We start from the raw sequence: 23,210 nt of genomic DNA on the forward strand, positions 1-23,210 counted from the left end.
TCTGTTTTTGTGGTGGTTTTACTTGAGTGGGCGGCTGAGCTCCACCACAACCGCTCTCTCACTCCCCCTCCTCAAAGAGGAATGGGGAGAAAATACCATGAAAAGGGCTCAAGGGTTGAGATAAGGACGAGGAGATCACACAGTAATTATCATGACGGGCAAAACAGACTCAGCATAGGGAGAAAGTAAGATTTATTGCCTATTACTAACAAGCTAGAGAAGTGAGAAACAAAGGAAAGAAACCAAAAGCACCTTCCCCCCCAGCCACCCTCTTCCACTTCCTCCCCCCGAGCGGCGCAGGGGAACGGGGGAATGGGGGTTATGGTCAGTCTATAGCGCTTCTTCTCCGCCGCTCCTTCTCGGTCACTCTCGTCCCCTGTGCTGTGGGGTCCCTCTCATGGGATGCAGTTCCTGCCGAACTGATCCGGCGTGGGCTGCCCACAGGCAGCAGCTCTTCAAGAACTGCTCCAGACATGGGTCCATACCACGGGGTCCATCCCTCAGGAGCGAACTGCTCCAACCTGGATCCCCCACGGGCAGCAGCTCCTGCCAGGTCACCTGCTCCTGCGTGGTCTCCTCTCCACGGGCTGCAGGTCCGGCCCGGAATCTGCTCCGGCAGGGGTCTTCCACAGGCCACAGCCTCCGTCGGTGCAGGCCCACCTGCTCCACCGTGGTCTCCTCCATGGGCTGCAGGGTGGAACCCTGCTCCACCGTGGTACTCCATGGGCTGCAGGGGGACAGCCTGCTTCACCATGGTCCTCAGCACAGGCTGCAGGGGACTTCTCCGGCGCCTGGAGCACCTCTCCCCCTCCTTCTTCACTGACCTTGGCGCCTGCAAGGCTGTTCCTCACTCCTCTCACTCTCCCAGCTGCTGTGTGGCTCAGCATTTTTTTTCCCCTGTCTTAAATATGCTCTCACAGGGGCACAAAACAACATCACTTATTGGCTCGGCTCTGGTCAGCAGTGGGGCCCTTACCTAACATGGGGCAGCTTCTAGATCCTTCTCACAGAAGCCACCCCTATGGTCCCCTGCTGCCAAAACCTTGCCACGTAAACCCACTACAGCTCAGTCAATCCATGACATCAAAATTTTGTCCTTCGCTTGTGGAACGTGCTGGAATTTTAGCCAGCGTCACGTGCTCTGTGGTGATACAGCTACCGCCTTACCCTTCATGAATGGACAAATTTGAGCAGTAGGACTTCACGCATACACTATTTCTTGAGATTGTCTGAGCTCTGCCCTTAAGTAGAGCTTACTTTTTTCTCCTAATTGGAGGCACCTGAAGCTCCAGGTACATTTCGTTGCTTCTTCTGTCTGTGAAGTGCTTTGTGCCGTGCTTTGGAACCTCAACCCATTGAATAAGTTGCATGTAGCTTCCGTACCTCCCTTCGTCACTTTGTTTAGGTAGGAACATGTCCAGTACTCTGTGCTTCCTCATAACTGTACAAGTGCAGGAAAGACAGAATCAGGACCTGTATGTGGAAACAAAATACTGATTCTCCTCCTCCTATTTTTATACATTCTTTAATGCTCAGCTGGTTTCTGAGTTGCTTCCTTGAGCAAACCATCAGCAAACTACCTAGGCTGTCTGGTGAGGCTGTCAGTGCTAATTCAAGTATGCGGAGCTTGAGATGAAAGCAGAAAGGCCAACAGAAAAGCAGAAAGCAGAAAGTGAACCTAAATCCTTCAGTATATCTTAGTACACTTGTTAAATTTAGCTCACGTGGTAGGGAGTGTGAATTGGAAAGTATTACTTAGGATGCCTTTGAATGTTCTAAATCTGAAACATGAAAAATGAATCTGAGTCTGAATTATTTTTAAGTAACATATCCAAGGGGACTTGATTGGCTTACCAAATTTGTAGTAAGTTGTACAGCTATTTCTCTGTAGGCACTAATTCCGTTTTGTCTTAGCATGGTCATGATTGATTCCATGTTATTATGATCCAATGACTATTTGATAGGCTGGGTGATAAGACCACAGAAGACTTCATTATGGAAACTATTTAAAGCATCCAGCTGAGCTGCGTTTTAAAAAAATAATAAAAATTCTGGAGCTATTGAGGACTATGGATTTCCAATGGATTTAAATCTGACGGTTTGGAGTTGTTATAGATTTCTTTTAACTTAATTACATCAGGACTTCAGTTTGAATTTTCTCGTTTTCATTTAGACATCAGGGAACCTATATGAGCTGTCTATTACAGATGCCATCAGGGTACGAAAATGATGAGCTGGAGTCAAGACTTCTAATAAGCCTGCACAGCCTGTACTCTATGCAGCTTCTCTCCTAGGGAAGGGTGAATTCTAACATGGTGAAAACACGGCTTAAAGCTTGCTTTTGACTACAGTATTCACAGCTATGTCATTTGTATATTCTAGTATCTGTGAAAAGGTTGAATCCATTGTAGCCCTGCCCTTGATGTGGAGTATTTAACAGCATCCTCTCTCATTTCTGCATGTCTGCCTACCTTAGTAACGGTGGTAGCAACCTAAATTGTCTATGACCTTCTCTCTGCTCTTGTCAGAGGTTCGAAAGTTAGTAACAGTGAACCAGTGGCAGACCCACATCCTATGTGGATGCAAAGACCTTGCCTATGTTTGGTTGTCCTAGAAAACCAACTAAAAGTGGAACAAAACAGACAAATACAGCCCCTGCCAAAAAAAGGCTCTTAAAACCCCTTCATTTGTCAGTGTCTTAAGAGAAGGTTGGAAACCTGCATAAAAATTACGTTAAAAAAATAGTACAAGAGTTAGTTATGAAGTAGAATGTCCTCGGCTATTGAGATTATGTAATACATTTCAAATCACAGTTAAAAAGCAGAAACTGGTGTAAAACAGAGCCAAATTCTGTTCCTTACAGGAGATCTGTGTGAGAGGTACGCAGCAATTACCAGTGTGTTGAAGTAAAGAAATGCTCATTCATGCTGCAGACTGCCAGTGTACCCAGTGAGTTACAAAAGCCCACTCATGCTGAGCACCCTGCATGCTCAAGAAAGCTTAGTAAAATTGTGTTCCTCAGCCTTGAGTTCTCTCTGCTGCCCTTCAAGCGATGAGTCTTGCCTTTCTCTGTGGGCTTCCCTTTGCTTGAAATAAAAGTGGGTCTTAAATGAAAATTCTTGTGCGATTAAGGCAGTTGTAGTTTTCAGACATGCTGACAGGTCAAATTAAAGCTCGCGTGAATACAAGGCTCCCTCTCCTTGCTAGATTTGAACTCACTTGACCTAACTTGAGATAGGTAACATTTTTAGTTTTTGATTAAGACACAGCTGCAGTAAATGGCACAAGTTGTTGCCAGTCAAATAAGAATGAGGTAGAACAAGTGTGAATGTGAGTTTCATAATATTCAACTAAAATTGAAGTTTGTTTGCCTCTCCATTTTGTTCAGTGTCATGTGAAAGTACAAATCATGTTCGAAAGGCTACTCATTTCTCTAATACACAGTTAATATTAACAGCAGTAGAAGATTAAGGGCAATGCTTTGCCTTCAGTTACACTGTTAGATGAAGAGCATTGGAGCAATTAGGTCAGTGACCTAGAGCAGAGTAACTTGGATAAGAGTCTGGCCCCAAGCAACTTGTCCAGGGCCATACAGTTGGTGCCTTCATCTGTTAGATCTGTTTTCTTTCATTGTTAGTCTTGGAGACATAGGCAATTTCACCGTCTTGGAGGCAGCTGTACTTGTTTATTCATCAGGAGAAAGAAACCTCATGCCATAAGAAGCTCCAGATCACTTCCTGCTCCAAAATCTGTCCTTTAATAATCAACTGTTTGGGAGTCTGCATGCAGGAAAATGTCATTCTCTGTTTTCCAGCAACACAGTACTGAACTGCTGTAATACTGAGACAGCATCCTTCCAAAAATACACCACAAAATGGGTCTGAGTGCAGTCCAAAGTATGGTCGTACAGAATTTCATAAGGATGCATAGATATCTGACAACGCAGGCTTCTCCTGCTAAATGAACAAGTTACGTATGATAAATTGATCTGCCTCTGTAGTAGTGTTTCTGGTGTAGCAACTACCTCTCAAAATCTGAATTTCTTATAACTGTCCACATGCAAATTCTAGTGCATATAAGTGGCTGTATAGTTCATTGTATTTTTTAGATGACATTTAAATTAAGCTAGAAGATGGTTTAGAGCTGTTTACATCCCTTACTACCTTGTTTCTCTTTCAGCAGCTGAGAAATGCTCATTTTAATTAAAATTTGTTTTTAAAATGCATCTTGCAGTCAGCACATGCTGAGGAGAGCCACTTACCACCCATGTACAGTAAGTTTGCTGTGCTGAACAAAACGGGAGCATTACTTTAATTAGTAGTAAATACTGTGGTGGCTTAGCGTTAACAGACTACTATGATGCCCTGTTTGATTTCAAGAAGGTGGGGTTGCACTAGCCTTGCTCTTGCTCTGACGGTCAGGGGCCTGAAAACCAATGGTTTTTAAGTAGAACAGAGTAGTGCAGCTGGAAGAGACCTTCAAGGATCATTGAGTCCAACCCCCTGACTTCCTCAGGGCTAGCCAAAGTTAAAGCAAATTAATAGAGGACATTGTTCAAATACCTCTTGAACACTGACAGGCACGGGGCATCAACCACCTCGCTAGGAAGCCCATTCCAGTGTTTGACCACCCTCACAGTAAAGAAATTTTTCTCAGTGTTCAGTCAGACCCTCCCTTGGTGCACCTCATGGTTCCCATACATCCTGCCATCGGTGACCAGGGAGCAGGGACTGACACCTTTCTTTGCTCTTCCCCTCCTCAAGAAGTTGCAGAGAGCAACGAGGTTGCCTCTCGGCCTCCTTTTCTCCAAGCTAGAGAACCCCAGTGTCCTCTCCTTATAGGACACACTTCCCAGCCCTTTTGTAAGCTTCGTTGCCCTCCTCTGGACATTTTCAAGTACTCTGACATCATTTTTATGTAGTAGAGACCAGAACTGCACATAATATTAAAGGTGAGGCCCCACTAATGCTAAATATAACAGGAAAATCCCCTCTTTTGACTGTCTGGCTGTGCTGTGTTTAATGCGCCCCAAAATGCAGTTTGCCCTCTTGGCTTCCAGGGCACACTGCTGGCTCATGATGAGCCTGCTGTCAGCTGCACCCCCAGGGCTCTTCCTGCTGAGCTGCTCTCCAGCCACTCGTCTCCCAGTCTGTGCTTGTTCCTGGCATTACTCCATCCCAGGGGCAGCACTTGGCATTTTCCTTTGTTGAACTCCATGCGGTTTCTGATCACCCAGTACTCCAGTCTATCTAGATTCCTCTGCAAGGCCTCTCATCCCCCCAGGGCATCAACAGCACCTTCCAGTTTAGGATCATCAGCAAACTTGCTGAGGATGCATTCCTCTCCTGCCTCCAGATCATTGAGAAAATGTTGAACAGGATTGGCCCTAGAATTGAGCCTTGGGGAATACGGCTAGCCACCGGCTGCCCGCCAGGTGTAGCCCCATTTAGTATAATCCTTTGACCCCTACTGTTGAGCCAGTTCATCACCCAGCATAGCCTGAACCTGCTTATCTACCAGTTGGACAGTTTGTCCAGAAAGATGCCATGAGGGACAGTGCAAGGCCTCACTAAAATCCGTAAAGATTACGTCCGCCACCTTCCTTTCATCCACCATGTGGCTGACCATATAATAGCTTTGTTTTTTAAATATCTCCCAGGAAAATCTTCTCCATACCTTTTCCAGGGACTGAGTTGTCTGTATTTTCCTGGCTCTTCTCTCATGCCCTTTTTGTAGATGGGTATAACATTGGCTAGCTTCCAGTCAGCCAGGACCTTCCCAGACTCCCACAATCTTTGGTAAATTGTTGGGAGGGGTCCAGCCTTTTCCATATGCCTTTTCCTTCAGCACTCTGGGATGAATCCCATCAGGCACCATGGACTTGGAAATGTTGAGCTGATACAACTCTTCGCTTATAATTGCAGTGACCACAGGTGGAAAGTCTCTGTTCCACCTGTCATGGTCCTCCAACTGAGATGTGGGCAGCCCAACATCTGTCACAGCAGCAGTAGCTGAAGCCACTTTTGCCACACTGCATTTCTCACTCTACAGAAGGTTCCAGAGAAGCCTTTTTTAGCTTCAGTGTGACAAGGTACACTAAAAATACATCTATAATATAAGCAGCCTAAGAGAACTTTAGTGGGAACAATATATTGGTATAAATTTTGGTTCAGAAGAAAGGGTGAGGAGACACTCACAGTTGTTGGTGGTTGTACTCAGTCACAGCTCATCTGGCCAGTTCGGTTTATTCATTTTTGCTACTCATAGGTCATAAAAGGAGATCACAGTAATTCCCAGCTCTCTACCATGAAGATTAGATCAGTCCTTAGATCATGGTAAGGTCAGGAGATCTGCATACTTTGGAGGAGGGGGAAAAGTAAACATGGTGTGTGTGTCATTTTAGTGTCCTACAGTTTTGCTGGTCCTTGGTGAAGAAATATGTACCCACATGATTATTCACAACCTTCCAGTTGTGCATTTTTATCTGATAATGAAATGTCTCTTTTTTCTTAATTTCCTCTTACAATTTTTTAACATGGTGAAAATGAAATTTTGTGTGCACCTGTGTGTTTAGCTTAGCATTTTAGTAACACACCTCAATTTACATGTAAGAAAAATATAGAAAGGAAGCAGAAAAAATAGGGTAATAGGGGTCCAGTCTTGTGTGTACTTTCCAGAAACATGAAGGTATGCAGTTATAAGAATTGTCTTCCGAAAGTATCCATAAGGCGTTGGGAAACTGAAAAAGGATTCACATCATTTTCCAGTTTAGTACTCAGTCTGTCAGAAAGCCACTTTTTTTTTTTTTTTTTAGGCTGCTATTGACATCCTGAAAATGTTGTTTAGTTTTGAATGAGTTGAGTGTAAATACTAAATACTTCTAAGACATTAGGATACCCAAGAAAAATTTAATCTCAGTGAATGAATGAGGTCAGCCTTGCTGTATTAGCAACTGCACAAAGTTTTGCTGATTGGACTTTTGGTCAGGTTTTGCCTTAGGCTTTGGGTTTGTGAAACTTATGAGCTTCCACGATTCACTGTCACCTTTAGATATGAATCATTAGATATTTGTAATCAAGTATATATATAAGTATTGTGCATGAACATCATTGCAAGTAGTATGTATAAAATCTTTCGCATGCCAGTCTGTATTTACATTAGAGAACACATCTTTTGCGTAAAATTTATTCCAGGTGTTCCACAGACATCTATGGCAGGAGTGTTGTTCCCGTGTTCCCGCTTTTTCCTTGGTACTGTATCTACTGTCATTTTTAAGTGTCAATGAAATGATTGGGTTTTATTATTTTTAACTTTGAAGGAATATGTATGTATGGCCCAACAAACCCACTTGCAAGAATTTTGTGTCTAAGCCAAAATTTATATTCCACAGAAGTGTTACAACAGGACTATTTGATTTCTGCTTCCTAACGATACTGACCTTCTCTGTACAGATGTATTTAATTTCCTGTTTAACCTCATGTTGCATTCAGTGTCTGCTGAGAGAATGTTAGACCAGAGCCCTTTAGTTCTGATGGCATAATCATAGTCCAAAATATATCAGCGAAACTCTCTATTTGCTGCTGCTGGCTGTCAGGTCTGCCACACTTGTGCTGTGTATTTCCCATGGTGTTAGTGGAGACATACACCTTTGAGGAAGGTAAGCCCCTGACATCCCATCAGCCCAAGATCTCAGTGTGTGATATTCAAGCACTTTCACTGAGGGCAGACCAACATCCAGGCTGAGTTAGTATTCATGCGGATGGCAAACCTTCAAGACTGCTGAATGCTTTTCTTTCATGATACGCTTTCCTTCGGTTACTGTACTACACCTCTTGTCAGGCAGCAACCGAGTCTCTGAGCTGTCTTCGTGCAGCGAGAGGCTGCTTGTGGAACAGGGTCTCAGTCCTGTAGCTGGCAGCAGGCAGTGAGAAATGATGCTGGGGAGAGCGGGGCACTGCTCGGTGGGAACTAAGCCTGCACATTTGTTGCTGTCAGTTGCAGGACTGAGGTACTGGTCTGCTCCTGATGTGAATCATGGGACTGATTGTGCAGGGCATTTGTTCTCCATGGGAGAGAGAGGAAGAATTGAGCCTTTTGTAAGAGTTTTTACCAAGAGAAATTCCTTAATGCAGAAACTAGAAAATTTATATCGCTTTCATAAACTCATTCAGCTTCAAATTTCTGCCAATGGCTAGGTAACCCTTGTGGATATCACCCAGTGAAGTTTACGTAGGCACAGTTTTGGGGTGCACTCACTGCTGAAGAAGCTGGCTGTGCTGAAGGGTCAACTGTGCTCGCAAAGTCTAGGTTTCTTCGTTTTGCAGTGTGGAGTATTGCTGCTGAAGTCAATGGTGTAGATTAGTAGGAAGGAATTACGCTTTGAGTTAAACCAAGTAACAAGGGAATCTGAATGTATAACAAACATTTCCAAACCTCTCAGTAAATATAGATATATTCTTGTTATAAATAATATTTAATTTTCAGAACTTAAACAAAAAATAAAATTGGACAGAGGAGTGCACGTTATCTTACTAGAAAATACACAACACTAGCGTCAGACATGGGGAGGAAATGAGGAGAAAGATTTAGAGAGGTTTATTCCTCTAACAGGATTTATCGAGCCAGGCATTCTCTTTTTATTTAATGTGGGAATTGGTTTTACAAGGATATGTATTTAGAAAATATTTTAAAATATGTTTATATAAACATAAAAATATGTATTAGGAGTTGGTTTACCAGGATTCTGGGTGAAAGAGGGGGAGAGGCATTTAAGAGTCTGAGACAATTCACTCATTTTTTGTACAAGAAAAGAAGCACAGATACTGAATAACACATAAATATTACTTAGGTGGCTACGGCTAGCAAGTTGAATTTTGAAAAAGGATTGCCATCCTGGAGAAGTGTCACTGACGTGGCCTAAGAAATAACTGCCTTGACTTGATCATTTTATAAATGTTGTTGTAGTTGTATTTCCTCTATGTGTTTTTGTTGTCTCTTAAGCAAGATGATGCAGTGAACATTGAAACTTTTGAGATTCAGGTTAATTAATTTGCTCAGTAGGGACATATTGTCACAGTCCTGTAGAACAGTCTTACATAGCTAGCAGTTGGACAGAGCCCCATTCATTTCAAAGCTGAGGAGAAAAACATGATATTATATTTATGATGAAATAAATTTAAAGTGTGTAACTCATATGTAATTTCCTGGCAATTTTCCTGTCATTTTTGATGGTTATACAGAAAGAAGAATTCTCCCTCCTATTAAATTCTTCTCCCTTATTTTTTGAGGAAGTAACATACCTCCACACTAAGTTAGAAAATTCAGACTGAATTATAGTACTCAATGTCACACACAAGCAGTTCCCTGGAATCACAAATTTAATGTTTTGCCTTTATGTAGCCGATATATAACCGATCAGCTGATCTGTCAACACAAAGAAAGCTAGAAATTTTTCAGAGCTCATAAAAATGTGTCTGGTCATTCTGCGCAAGTTGTTGTATCTAAACGAGTTGTTTTCAGTCGATAATACCAGTCTCTACTAAGAGGATTTCTTACCCCATGGTACCGATGTGCTCTTTTTCACGTTGATCCCTCTCATCAAAGATTTCTACTTCAAAAGGTCATAGCTAATGCCTCTCATTGTATTGGAAATGTTGATTTGAGAAACACACTTTCTGTTTTCCCTAATGGATATATTTTAATATCTAAACCAGGTGACATTAAAAACAAAAAAACAAAACAGATTTGTATCATAAGGTTTTATTTGGCTTTTATTGTGTCTATTACATGTGTTATTGGTATCTGTGTATAATGCATACCTGATCTTCTGAGACTGAAAACTTCACTGTATCTTGTATTTCATTCCTCTGTGCCTCTCATCCCCATTTACCTATCTCGGGTTTACAGATATCCCACCAGAATGTATTAAGAATCCAGCTTTAGCTCTTAATTTTCTGCTAGGTGGGTACGATCTCACCTTGCCTTTTTTTTTTTCTTTTCTTTTCTTTTTTTTTCTTCTGGCTTACAAACCTTAGTCTTGTTTCCTTTGATCAAATTCCTAGGTTTTCCTGTAGCTGACACTTCACAGATAAATCTGCTGGGGTTACTACCTTGAGTGTCTTTTTAAAGACAGTGCTCTGCGTGGCATGGAGCATGGAGTTGGCCCAGATGGCCTCCAGAGGTCCCTGCCAACCTCAGCCATTCTGTGAGTCTGACAATGCCTTAGCAGGAAACACAGTCAACGGGAGTTTTTAAAATGATGCAGGGAAGAGCCATTTTATTGCTTTCTTCTCTTTTCTGTTGGTTGTTCTCCTGGCATGTTTGAGATCTGTGATATAAAGTGCATTTACATCACTTCAGAGATATGTAACGTTCCACCATTACTTAGGACAGCTTTGATTTTGGTTGAGTGATGGTTTGAAAGTGCCCCTCCCTTAATTCCAAAGTCTGCTTAGATATTTACAGTTTTCCCATGTGTAAAATGGATATTTTTTTATCCAGATGTTGGACAAATGTCCAATGCCATGAAGAAGAAATAGCTTTATGAAAAGCTTTCTTATATTACTTTGTTTGCTGTTCTCCCTAGTATCCAAGTCTGCGTTACAGATAGAGAGTAGTATTTTAGACATGTTTTTTCATCCACAATTAGTGAAGGGAGGCTTTCTCAGCTCCAGCAGAGAAAATGATTTCACCTGGCCCTTCCTTCTTTTAATTTCTCAACACTTAATGGACATCGTTGCAGCTGAATGACTATTTCATGAGTTCACTTCACAGTGAGTACAAGCAATTGCACTCATTATGGCTGCAATACCTGTTTTTTTTTTTTTTCCCCAGTTGATGGATGCCTATTATGTCATTGTATTCCAGCATTTGCAAGTTCTGTTTTCTGTGAATTTGTTTATTGACTGCTGGATAACTTTTCGTGCTTTCACAGTGCAGTCAGCTACATAGTTAATGCTGTGAAAGCTGGCATATTAGTATTATGGATGGAGTTACGGGAAAGGAGGCGTGATTTGATTGCTGAGTACAAATCAAGTGAGTTCTTGAATGCTTAGGAGTCCTACTGCAGGTGTCTGGTATACAGACTTTGAGCATGAGCCCATCTTTTTAGTGCTTCCAAATAATGAAATAGAGTCATAATTTCCACGTGCAGTGTCACAGGAATCTGGAATCAAGGTGTTATTTTATTGGTCTACTTACATAAAACTTACTTATGGGAGCTGTAAATAGCCTTAAAGGATGGATTACAAATTAGTCCTTTCAGGATTTCTTTTGTGGATAACATAAACAGTTTGCCTGAGAAATGAAAAAGCAGGCAAGTATTACCTTGCCCTGCTGCAAAGTTCTGCATTTTTAGAATGAAGGAAAAAGAATAATAAAATATTCTAAAATTATAAAAATTCAGTGATTGTGAGGGCTCAGTAACTACCAACTGGAGATGTGTCCAGGTTCGTCCCTACCGCCTTGCCACTGCTGCAGATGTCATGGTTCAGCAATTTGGTTTGAGTGATGAGGCAAATAAAAAAAAAATCCTCTTCCAAATATTTTCAGCATAGATTTACCAATTTCTGAGTCTTATCATTTGTCTCCAGTAAGGACAGATGAAAGCCATGGATGTTCAATGGGAATTTTCTGCCTTTTTTTCCCATTCAGACATAATTTATGTACGTAGAGGATATAATGAGGATACTAAATTAAGTGTGTCTGTGTGTGTATAAATAAAATTGGTTTGTTACCCATTTGCCAGCATTTTGGCTCAGCTGCAGCAGTGACTATCATGACTGCTTTAAAATTGATTAGACAATTTAACTTGTAATTTAACTCTGGATATGGCAGAGAGAGATAAGCCTGTGAATAGGAGCATAAAACATGAATCTTGCATTTCTTCAGCTGATCTCAGTAAAGCTAGCATTTTGTGTTTATTCTTTGGCTTTGTAGAAATTTAATGTCTTATGCTTCCAGTGTGACCTATGCACACGAGTGGTTTTTGACTTTTTATAAGGGTCAAGAATCACTGAGCCCTATTGCTTGTTATAGAAATAAGCCGTTTTGTTGCTGTTGTTGGAACAGAGGTGTTTCTGCAGCACGCAGGGATGACATGCCTAGTTGTTGTTTTTTGGCAGTGAGACCAGGTTTGTTTCACTACTAGCTTTTGTACAATTTTCTGCCTGAAAGAAACCAGAGAGCAATGTTTCTATCAAGTCCTGCAGTGGCACCCACTGTTGAAGCAACATGAATGCAAAACAAAGCAGCCATTTTAATTGGAAGCTGATCTGTTTTAATTTGATATGAAGCTATTCAGAGTGACATTTCCTATGCTGCTTCTGTTTTCAATTCCTGTATGTATTGTGATGTTTCATCAAAGAAAGACGAATTTAGCCTCAGTGAAGTGGGAAGACGATTAACATGAAAGCAGCTTGTTCTAAGGCCTTCTCCACTTATTTTCATATCCTAACAGTACTAACTTCTTGTCAGCTGGACTTTTGGATGCTTTAGGGAAAATATATTCTATTTTTGAGTAAGTTCAGCTGTTATCTGTGCTTTTAGTAGATTTCCTATTTCCCAATGTTGTCTGTTCTTTAATTGATGCTGGTATAAGGAAGAAATGGTTTGAAGTGGATATGCTTTCCAGTATGAAAACCAGTTCAAACTATTTACCAAAGCACAGGTGAGAAAAAGGCAAGGTACAAATATGTTACCTTGTTAGTCAGCTGTATCTGTGTGGGGGGAAAGCTGGTCTAGTACGTGCATCCTTGGTCATTACCAGGTTCCTAATACTGCCTGTCAATTCAATGCCTTTTGACATTCAGAACTACACAAGTATAAAAATATACATATGCGTTACATATATCACAGATACTTCATATTCTAAATACGAGGGAAACTAGAATATTGCTTGCTAGTGATGACTGTGAGATGCTTTATTTATTTCATATTCTGTTATACTCTGTATTTCAAAATCTCTAAAATTATTTTTTCCACTTCCAAAGAATTTTAAAGATTTCAGAGAAGTTTTTATTATGGATTTTGTGCAACCACACACACACACGCAAAAGATAGCTTTGTACTTAGTAATGTGAGTAGTTTTATTTTCTCAAGACATATTAAAAATATTTCTAAAAATTATCTGGAGATATTTATTTAAGCATTCATTCAAGCTATTTATTCACTTTTTAAGTAAAGGAAGTACGATTCTATGGTTCTATGAAATGGATGAGGAGCACAGAATCTAAACATTACTTCCAAAAATTATATAGAAAACAGTAGCCATTTGTGGGAGCACTTTTGCTCTTAACTGTCATGAGTGTGCTCTGAAGTCTTTTTTCATCTTGGTTACTTCAAGTCAGTGGTCATTACTGCTTTGCACGTCTCCTGAAGTTTAAATTACCTGGGCCATTTATAACGTGGCTAGAGCCCAAAGGTGCGGAGTATACAAGATCAGTTTTGAAGCGAAGTTGCGCATTGAAGTATCATGGATATATACGGCAGTGTCTGTGCTCATGTCCTTATTCAGTCATTCAGTGTGCTGGGATCTGAGTCCCTCCAGCTCTGTAGGTCTGAGAACCTCAGCAGCATCACCCCATCTTCTGCTTAAACACAAAGCCTTGCTCCTGGAAGAGCAATCGTGTTACTTTTCAGTGTACCTGGTAGAGCTTTTAGTCATTTTTTCAAATACAGAATGCTTACAAAACAAAACAATGCTGTTTTCTCCCTTCTAGCTTTCTGAAATCTCATGGAGGGAAAAGCATGTACTGTGTATTTTGTATGAACAGAAAGCCTTCAGTAATGACTGGTATTCCTGAGTCTATTGCAGTCAGTGCAGCTGTTGAAAAAGTCCCTGTGTCTGGAACAAATAGCATAGCATTTTGAGGAAGACCACACACTTTCTGACTCGGGTATTGATTAAAAAGGGGTGGGGGTGATGGGGGGGAAGGCAATAAGATGTTTAAAAAATAGAAGACATGTTGGTTGTAAATATATCAAATGAAACAAAAATAGAAAAGTATTATTATTGGTTCTTTAAATCATCATCAATAAAATTACCTTGTTGTAATACCACCTGGAAATATATGGATTTCTCAGGCACAGTAACTGAATTTTGCGTATCCACGTGGAGAATTCTGAACAGCCAGAACAACCTGAACAATTCCTGAACTGAGGTGTTGATGTAACTCTTTGATAACATACGCTGATAGGTTGAAAAGTCCCTAATGATTTACAAGTCACATATTTTATTATTATCACTGACTGGATCCCTTTGTGTCCAGTTTTTTATCAGTTATGATGGACGTCTATAATTCTACCTCTTGCTATACTTAGATTTGACTAAAAATAATTCTGATAATGTGTTCCCCACACATCTCTGGTACAACTGTAGCATGAGTTCCCTGCCTTTTACCTCTGGACACAATTTGGGAATTTTCCTTGGTTTTTTATACATACTTTTTTTTTTTTCTCCTTTGTTTCTTTCTATTCTTATTTAAGGGTGGGTGGGGTTTTTGTTCTTTTTTTTTTCCCCATGCTTCTTCATTCCTTCTCTTACATCATTTTCTCTTTTTTTTTCTTTTTACCCACTTATTTTTCTCTTGTCTTTCAGGTCTTTTTTATTGTTTGCTTGCTTTTGAATTGTGTTTTACGTAGTACAAGATCACCTAATGTTTCTGAGTTATAATATTCACTGGATGCTGTGCAACAAAGTTGCCCTGGAACTAAGGGAAGACCTAATTTTGGTACCTGTGATGCTTCTAGGGAGTCAGTGGACATTTGTTCATTATATTCAGCATATATGCACTTAGCGATATTAGAAGAAGAAGAAAAAAAAACAAAAAACACCACCCTTCCTAAGGAAACTGTGGGGGGTGTCAACCGGGCAATAGAAAAAAGATAAGAAAATGATGCTGGTGTATATGTCCCTTTTACTATGGCTCAATAAAATGACCCCTTTGTTATTTGTTTCATTGTGGAGGAGAGTATTTTCCATATGTGTATGTATAGAGATCATCTATAAACCTTGAGAAGGGTGGTTTTACTTTGTGCTTGAAAAATACTTTTAGGACACATGTGATTTCTATTTGTATTTATTTCATGGACAAGTGTGGATAGGGCCATTATGTTAACTGAACTGTGGACATTGCCGGCATCTTAACTAATCATTGTAGCACCAGAAAACTTCAGATATTTCTTTTTCTCAAACTGTAACTGCACAAAGTTGTGATATTAGCCAGTCTATGAAGCCCACTTATGTGTTACTAGTGCTTGTTCATATGAGGAATGCCATCCCTTTTCAGTATTTCTCGTCATTCAAATTGAGGCTTGCATAATTATGCCTTACCATTGCTTCTAAGTACCACCTATGAGATTTTGTTAAAGGCTGTTCAGAGATATCATCATATAAGACCACAGAAAACAGAATCTAGTAGGACTTTTTAGCTGATCATGCTTGTTTTTTTATGCAGGGAATAAATCACAAGATAGTGGGATTGCAGAGATGGAGGAACTTCCCGTCCCACACAACATCAAAATAAGTAACATCACGTGTGATTCCTTCAAGATTTCTTGGGACATGGATTCTAAATCCAAGGATCGCATCACTCATTACTTCATTGATCTCAACAAGAAAGAAAACAAGAATTCCAACAAATTTAAACACAAGGTAATTTTCTTTTAAAAATCAAGGTGGAAATGCATGACTTTAAATACATGAATCTCAGTGGTTTATTAACTGATCAAAACCAAGTATAGGACATCTGGGCAAGGTGGGTTTGATTAATCTGACTGGCAATATTTTTTTTACATAGAATACTTCCACTTAGACCTTATGTGCATGTACACACAAACACATTTGTTTCATAGAGAAAGGAATATTACCTTTTCTATTTCATTTGATACTAAAACAGTTTTGGAAGCTGTACAATTTATTGTAAGACAGACATTTTTATTCCTGACTAGTTCTTAATCATTATTTAAACAATTTATGTTTTCTGTGCCTGTCCTCAATCAGCGACAGACCCATGATGGCAATACATGTTGTTTCAACAGAAGAGTCAAAAATTCTAATGCACTTCTAGGAAGGCTTCCAGCAACCTTAGGTTGCAGCATTCAGCATTGACCTGAATATTCATCTGGCCTCTTTCCTTAAACCACTGATGGAGAGACATACTGAACGTATTGCCGAGTCTATTGTTATCAAATACAGAAAAATTTGCTTCGACCTCAAACAGTTCAAATACTGAGATGTCTACAGAAACATGGAATGAGATAGAAAAGGAGATTAAACACCACAGTCATCTGCAAATTAATTATCTGCAGTCTTGGCAAGATCCCTAAAAGATAAGGTTTGCCAAGGCACAAATAACCATCCACACAAATATGAGAGCTCTAATTTTACTAACACCTAAACTACTCTTAGTGTATAAACCAATGGGACAACCAGAAAATATTACTGCAAATACCGTGAGACTATTTTTCTTGTGACCCCTGTTCATAGCATGTGTGTAACCTTCCATTTATGCTTCCTTATTTGATTTTTTTTGTTGTTTTTAACATGGTTGTTAAATATTCATTAAGCATATTCATTAAGCATAACAAAAATCATTTACTGCTTTTTGAATCACTTACTGCTATTTGAAATCAAGGATTTCACACGTTTGGCCAAGATGCTGCAGTTGCTAGGAAGTGGTACGCAAAGCACTACCAAATTTAATGTTATAATAGCCTTTACTCTGATCCAGTTTTAATTGTGGTAATGAATGATTTGTTTGTGTTTTTTTTTTTCTTACTATTAGTACATTTTGACTGGCAGCCTTTGAAGTTCAACTCCCATTCCCATTTTATGCTGCAAGAATAAATATGCCTTCCACTATAAATGTTTACTGAGATGGATTTGTCTTAATTGTTTCATTTTATTAATTTACATGTTTTTCATTTATATGCATACTGGTTTTTAAATTGTAAAATTTGATTTTGTAAAAGGCAGAGCCACTCTAGCAGACCAAATGCTAAATTCTCTTAAAAATCTTTATTGCAGTGATGAGACTAGTGTTAAAAATGAGGAAAAATATTTGTAGTAATATTAAAAACCTTACTCAGCATAAGGGTCGCATGAATGTCTACAAGGGCCTGTTTCTCTCATGGGTGATAAGCTCAGCTATTTTGTAACTTGCAGAGAGTTAGTGTGCCATATGAGATGGTTGTGAGCCGAAGTAAGTTGGGATGCAGATTTAACCTGGTAAATGGATGCTGTACTGCAGTAAATGGTGTTTATTTCCTTCTGGAAGAGCAAACATGAATGCTTTATCCTTTCAATGCTTTTTCTGTTAGCAAATACATACTCAACTTGTTTAGGGTACGTATTGTTTTATTATGTAGGACTATTGTTATATTTGGGAAGGAGGAGATTTGTAGTAGTATGTAAAGACTAGAATATGGATGTATGATTATTCCCATATAATAGGTAGGGAAATGAGGCTCAGATATGCAGCAAAGCTAGGCGTACTGAACTCCTGCATTGTGTCCTACAAGCAGACTTGGCAAAGGGAAGGATGAGATGAAATGGAAGAAAGCTGAAAATTGAAATCAGCTTCTTTAGAAAAGAAAAGGGCTTACAGAATAGGCAGGCTTCTCTTCCCAAAAAAAGTGAGGTAGTATGACTGGTATACTAGTATAGTGGTATACTGGTTTTGGGTGCCACAGTGTAAGAAGGAAATAAAGCTATTAGAGAGCATCCAAAGGAGGACTACAAAGATGGTGGAGGGTCTTAGAGGGCAAGACGTATGAGGAGCAGCTGAGGTCCCTTAGGTCCCTTGGTTTGTTCAGCCCAGAGCAGAGCAGAGTATGCCCAGAGAAATTTCAACATGAACATTTTTTCCTGAGGTCAGCATAGTGATCTTATAAAAAACAAACAAACAAAAAAGGTTTTGCTTAGAAAAAGAACAATAAATTAAATTTATGAAAAGCATCATTCTTCCCTTCCCGTTCCCTCTCCTCCTCCCCCTCCCATCCCATCCCATCCCCGTACCCCACCATGTAAGAGAGAAACTCCTCTAAGTGATGTTGTGGCTCTGCGTGTTCTGGCCTCTTCTTGTGCAGTTCAAAGAGTTTCCTGATGCACAGCCAGGAGGTAAGGCTTTGAGCCATGGGGGTAATGAGGCTTTTAATGTTGTGTGAACACCCTGAAAATTAATGGGGGCAAAAACCGCTACAGTGTTATGGGCACAGAGAGCAGACCCAGGTGGAGTCAGTTTTTACCACAGCCAAAGAAAAGATGACAGGAAGACTAATGAGTGGAACTGTAGCAGCTGCTGACTGCATTAGCATTGGTAAATCCAGTTCAGTGGGATGCCTTTACAATGTAGTTCTAGGGTGGTAACTTTAAATGTCACTACCCCCCTCCCACCAGTATTTTTTTTCTCTTTTGTATATATTATTTATTTCAGAATACAGAACTGAGTACTTAACATAGAAAGTTTTCTCCAAGATGTTTGTAATTTGATTTATATGAAAAATAACATAAAAAGAAACCAAAATAACAACAAAATCTTACCCTTGATCATCAGTCATTCACATTTCAGTTTTGTAATATCACAAGCTGGTAGTTTTACAGTTTTTTAATATAGAAACTGAAGAAAAATGATAAAAAGAGATTTTTCCATAATAGAAAACGTTCAAAAAAAAAAAAATCTTCCATGTCTTGCTTACAGATCATGAACAGAACAAGTCTACTTTCTGTTTCTTTTTTTTTTTTTTTTTCCTTAAGGGTCTGCTTTGCTAGAATTCATAGGTGGGTAACTATTGACTAGCATTTATATGTGGATAGCTATGGATATTACCTAAAATGTCTACTTTTTGCGTGGCAGCCATCTTACTGTTCTGTGGTTACTGGTAAATGTTAAAGAACACCTCTCACTCTCTCACAGCTTCTCAGCTACACTGCGTAGAGAGTCATTCAACTTCACTGTGAGTCCTTTTACCCACAGTTCTAGTATAAATTGTCCAGTTCGTTTTTTCTTCCCTTTGGTGGTCTGAGCTGCAGGCTTTGTTGTTGCAGAAGCTAACTATTTCAACAACAAAAAGTAGCTATACTTCTGTATACCTACAGTAGTAAGTATACTTCTGTGTTGCACTACCATGGGATGTGCTGACAGAACACCTGAAATGTGGGGGAGCAAGAGGTGTGATGGTAAGCAGAGAACATCTAGCTATATGTTCGGTTTGTTCTGGCCATTCCCTGTGCATAAGGATATCTTGAAATATGTATAGTGTGCAAAGTTACTCTGGAACGTTTGATTTTCTCTGTTCAAGGTGGAAGATATCAACAGCAATATAGGTGGGCTCAATGACTGCAGGAGGAATCCTGCTTGGTTGCACTGAAAGAAAAGCTTGTCAATAAGAGCCCAAGTAGTACTTAAATTAAGATGTCCTCGTGCTCTGCTTGCATGCTTAAGCATAAATGACCTTAGTCTGAATTGTGTGTTTGGGCTATATATAATGGTCTGTATTCGCGTGGAACCACAAATAAACTCATATGTGCCAGTTACCAGTGTAGCTTTTAGAGCAGACCTCAGGCCATTGTCCTAGGCCGCTCTTAACTTCACTGCACCAGTGGATTGTGAGATGTAGTTAATGCTTACACAGAAGAGCCAAGGGTTGGGGAGTGGTGGTGGATTGGTTTGGTCGTTGTGCTGACTTTTTTGTGTTGTTGTTTTTTGTTGTTTTGTTGTTGTTGTTGTTGTTCCCATCAGGATGTACCAACTAAATTGGTTGCCAAAGCTGTTCCTTTGCCTATGACGGTCCGTGGGCACTGGTTCTTGAGCCCAAGAACAGAATACACAGTAGCAGTGCAGACAGCATCAAAGCAAGTTGACGGCGATTACGTTGTTTCTGAGTGGAGTGAAATCATTGAGTTTTGCACAGCAGGTAACTTTGCTGAGAAAAGAACGCACCATAGGATGTATGCAATTAAGGCTAGCTTTGCTGCATGAATGGATTAGCCATCTACCAGTGTGCAGTAGCTTGGTAAGCTTAATAGTTACATTTGGAAACTGCAATACTAGCTTTAGGCTTTGTATGCACACTGGTTTGATGCATTAATGAGAGGAGGGAAGCAGCTGCAGTGCCCCTTTGTGTTTCACAATAGCTTAGCTGCCCAGAACTGCTGTGTCTTGTACCATTGCTTCTTCTGAACCAGGAAAGGAGACTGGTGAACTGCAGTTGAGCAGGGCCACTTGTGTGCCTCTTGTTGCCTGCAAGCCCCAGTGGAGAAAAGACACTGGCAGCTCCCTAACAGACAGCTTGCCTAAGCCATTCTGCTGTTCTCCCTTCTTTGCGTGCTGCAAAGCCTGAGTACCACCAATACCTTGTCTCAAGGACTAGTACATGTACCTTTAGCCTGTCATTGATTTATAAACGTAGTCTGTTGGATGAACATCACCCAACGTCAACACGCCTGCCTGTGTGAAAGTTGAGAGCTGTAGCAAGCTCTCTATGAAGCCCATGTTGGTTGAGACGTAGCTTAGGCTGGGTTCTAAGCAAGGTTTTTAAATTGTGTGGCTCACAACCAGGTACACTGCGGCAAACATTTTATCAAATGACTTAAGTCAGAGGGCAATTCTGAGCTCCTCTGCATTTCCCAAATACAAGGAAACCACCTCTAACACAAGGAATCCCAAGGTGAGAGTTACTGGAGGCTTGCAAAGTATTCATGGGGAAAGGAATGGGGGGGATCAAATATGCGCGTTCCTGCCAATTGTCTTTTGCTGCTGCTGGAAACTGATGCCAAGCTTGATAGCTGCTCGATAGCTGCTGCGTGATGTGAGGTATGTTATTTAGGCTCTGTTCCCAATTATGTCTGTAGTTTTTGAAGAGCATTGTGTTTTTTCTCCCCTCCTATACTAGCAGATTTGTCTTTTTTTCCTCAGATTATTCAAAAGTTCACCTAACACAGCTTTTGGAAAAAGCTGAAGTGATTGCAGGCCGTATGCTTAAACTGTCTGTTTTTTATCGGAATCAGCACAAAGAATACTTTGATTATATCAGGTAAGAAAGTAAACATATGCAAAATTGTTTGGCAAATTACGGTAGTAATGAAAATAAGTAAATGGAGGCAGCTGTGGTAAAGCTGGAGCAGAATGTCTGTGCACTATTGCCAGTTCAGAAGAAGGGAAAAATAAAAGGTAACTAATTTCTTCCACCTTGTCTTGTTCAGCACTTTGATTAGGAAACAAAAGTTTGTGTTTTAGAGCAGGAATTTAAGTACTCACAGAGTCTCCAGCTTCATTAAAGTGCCTATGATATTATAAGTGTTTAGTAGCCAAATACTGCCATTGTATTAAGAAATTCACGGTGAGATGGCTAATAGTATGAATGCACAATTGTATGTATCAGTAAGTGTTTGCCTGTACATAAGAGTTCTATCTATCTCATGTATTTGCTCTCCACATACAATCACCCCTTTTCTGTGCCCAAATGGCGTAACTGGGGCTCTGTAATGCAAACCTTAATTTACAGATCATGTTTGTGTGGGGAGGAGGGATGTGTAGACAATTTGAGAACACTGTGCTTCAGTGGGAATGAATAAATGGGATAGCTGGAGGTAGGTTCCTTGTTCCTGCATGGAGAACCAGTGTGACCTTGCACACACAAGCAGAAGCACCATTACAATAGAAAAGACGACATTTCAATGGATGGAGTCACAGCTCACGTACATGACTGAGCAAGAACAGCCACCATGCAGCGGTAACCTTCTGCTGTTAGAAGAAAGTGGTTGAGAGGTAAGTGGCGTGACAACTTCTGTTTCAGCACTGGTGCAGGGGCTGCTCCTGTGCTATATAATGCCAGTTTTAGGTGCGTTTCGCATTAGTACCTGCATAGAACTATTTTTAAAAAAAAAAAAACTGGTGAAGAAACAAAATATTCTGTAGGTTCACCTCCAAAAAGCAGAGTCCACCACCCTTGAAAATGTTCCTCTTTGTAGTCATGAGTACATACGGGATTCTAGGATTGTCATATATTCCAGAGCATGGGGTTTCCTCCTTCCTTTGTGCTTTGGGAGAATTACATTGTTGCACATGGATAGAGCTGCATATTCAATGGAGGTAGCAAATTAATTGCATTTTGAGGTCTCTGAGGACCTAGTAAATCTACTGCCATCTTGGACTAGGACTAGATACCAATGAATGGAAATTCCTGTGCTGTTTCTGATTCTCTTACAGCTTTATTTTCAGCTGTGTAATCATAAGGTGCCTGCTCTTGTGTTCACAGAGCTTTAAGACTTGCTACTGAGGTACATTTGTAACTGTGGTTTTGGCCTTTTTCTGCCAAATGTGACGCTTTAATTGATTGCACTGTATCTTTTCCCTCCCTCTTCCTATGGTCTTTCTTGGGTTGATACAAATGAAGACTAAATTTGTTGTCCTTCTGTTAGTGAGTTAAAGAGCCAAAAGGCTGAGTTTTGCCAGGCCAATATAAAGCTAGGATACCTGTAACTGTCTAACAGTGGTCTTTTCTGATCAGAAATGTACTAACGTGGTTGCAAGGGTTAGTCTTGCAAGGTATGCTTCTGAATGGTGTGTTAAAAACCCTAATCACAGACTTCCTTTTAGGAAAAATTCCTTTGTCATACCATTTCTTCCAGGGGCCTCTGTGGTATCATAATTAGTAAATAAGTTTGAAAACACTTATAGGGTAGCTCTAGTAGTACCAATAGCCAATGAGCAACTACCCCTAAATGTAGGAATTTGAAATGTGAGTTTGAAAGTAGCACACGTCGCTGCTGCTTCCCTTGTCTGGAAGTGCAATAGAGCATCTCAGCTCCCTGGGGAAGAGTGACCTATAATTAGCATAATTGGCCACTGGATGTCAGTATCTTGCCACAGAAATAAAGCTGCAAGCCTGTTTTCTTAGGTTGCAGAGAGAGTGGTTATTCAAGCTGATTATTTTTTTTCCTTTGCATTCACTTCAGTCATAATATACCAATTGTATCTCACTCTCCTCCCCTGAGAAGCCCGATGTTTTGCATAATAGGGCTTGAGACAATAACTATTTGAATAGCCCAGAAAAACCTCTGAACTTTAACTTAAGCATAAATTAAGATATGCTTCTGAGAAGACTAGAAATAATGGGGGGGGGGGGAGGGGAGGGGGAACACCCAGAATTGGCGACATTACTGTGTTGTTGATTAGAGCTTTCTTACATTGTTACTTGTACGCTGAATG

The 23,210-nt window shown here is 40.2% G+C and overlaps 1 protein-coding gene across 11 annotated transcripts in view; it reads left to right on the forward strand.

Annotated features, from left to right (window-relative positions):
- PHYHIPL (phytanoyl-CoA 2-hydroxylase interacting protein like) overlaps window positions 1–23,210 on the forward strand; it is a 129,123-nt gene that overhangs the window by 103,656 nt on the left and 2,257 nt on the right. For all 11 annotated transcript variants that reach the window (XM_083845275.1, XM_083845274.1, XM_083845277.1 and 8 more), the window contains 3 exons: window positions 15,456–15,652; window positions 19,740–19,914; window positions 20,916–21,033. In XM_083845275.1, the coding sequence (XP_083701401.1) occupies window positions 15,488–15,652; window positions 19,740–19,914; window positions 20,916–21,033 (458 nt within the window). In that variant the 5' untranslated portion in view covers window positions 15,456–15,487. The remainder of the gene's footprint in view (window positions 1–15,455; window positions 15,653–19,739; window positions 19,915–20,915; window positions 21,034–23,210) is intronic.

The sequence above is a fragment of the Anser anser genome, assembly GCF_964211835.1.
Source record: "Anser anser genome assembly, chromosome: 7".
Classification (NCBI taxonomy): domain Eukaryota; kingdom Metazoa; phylum Chordata; class Aves; order Anseriformes; family Anatidae; genus Anser; species Anser anser.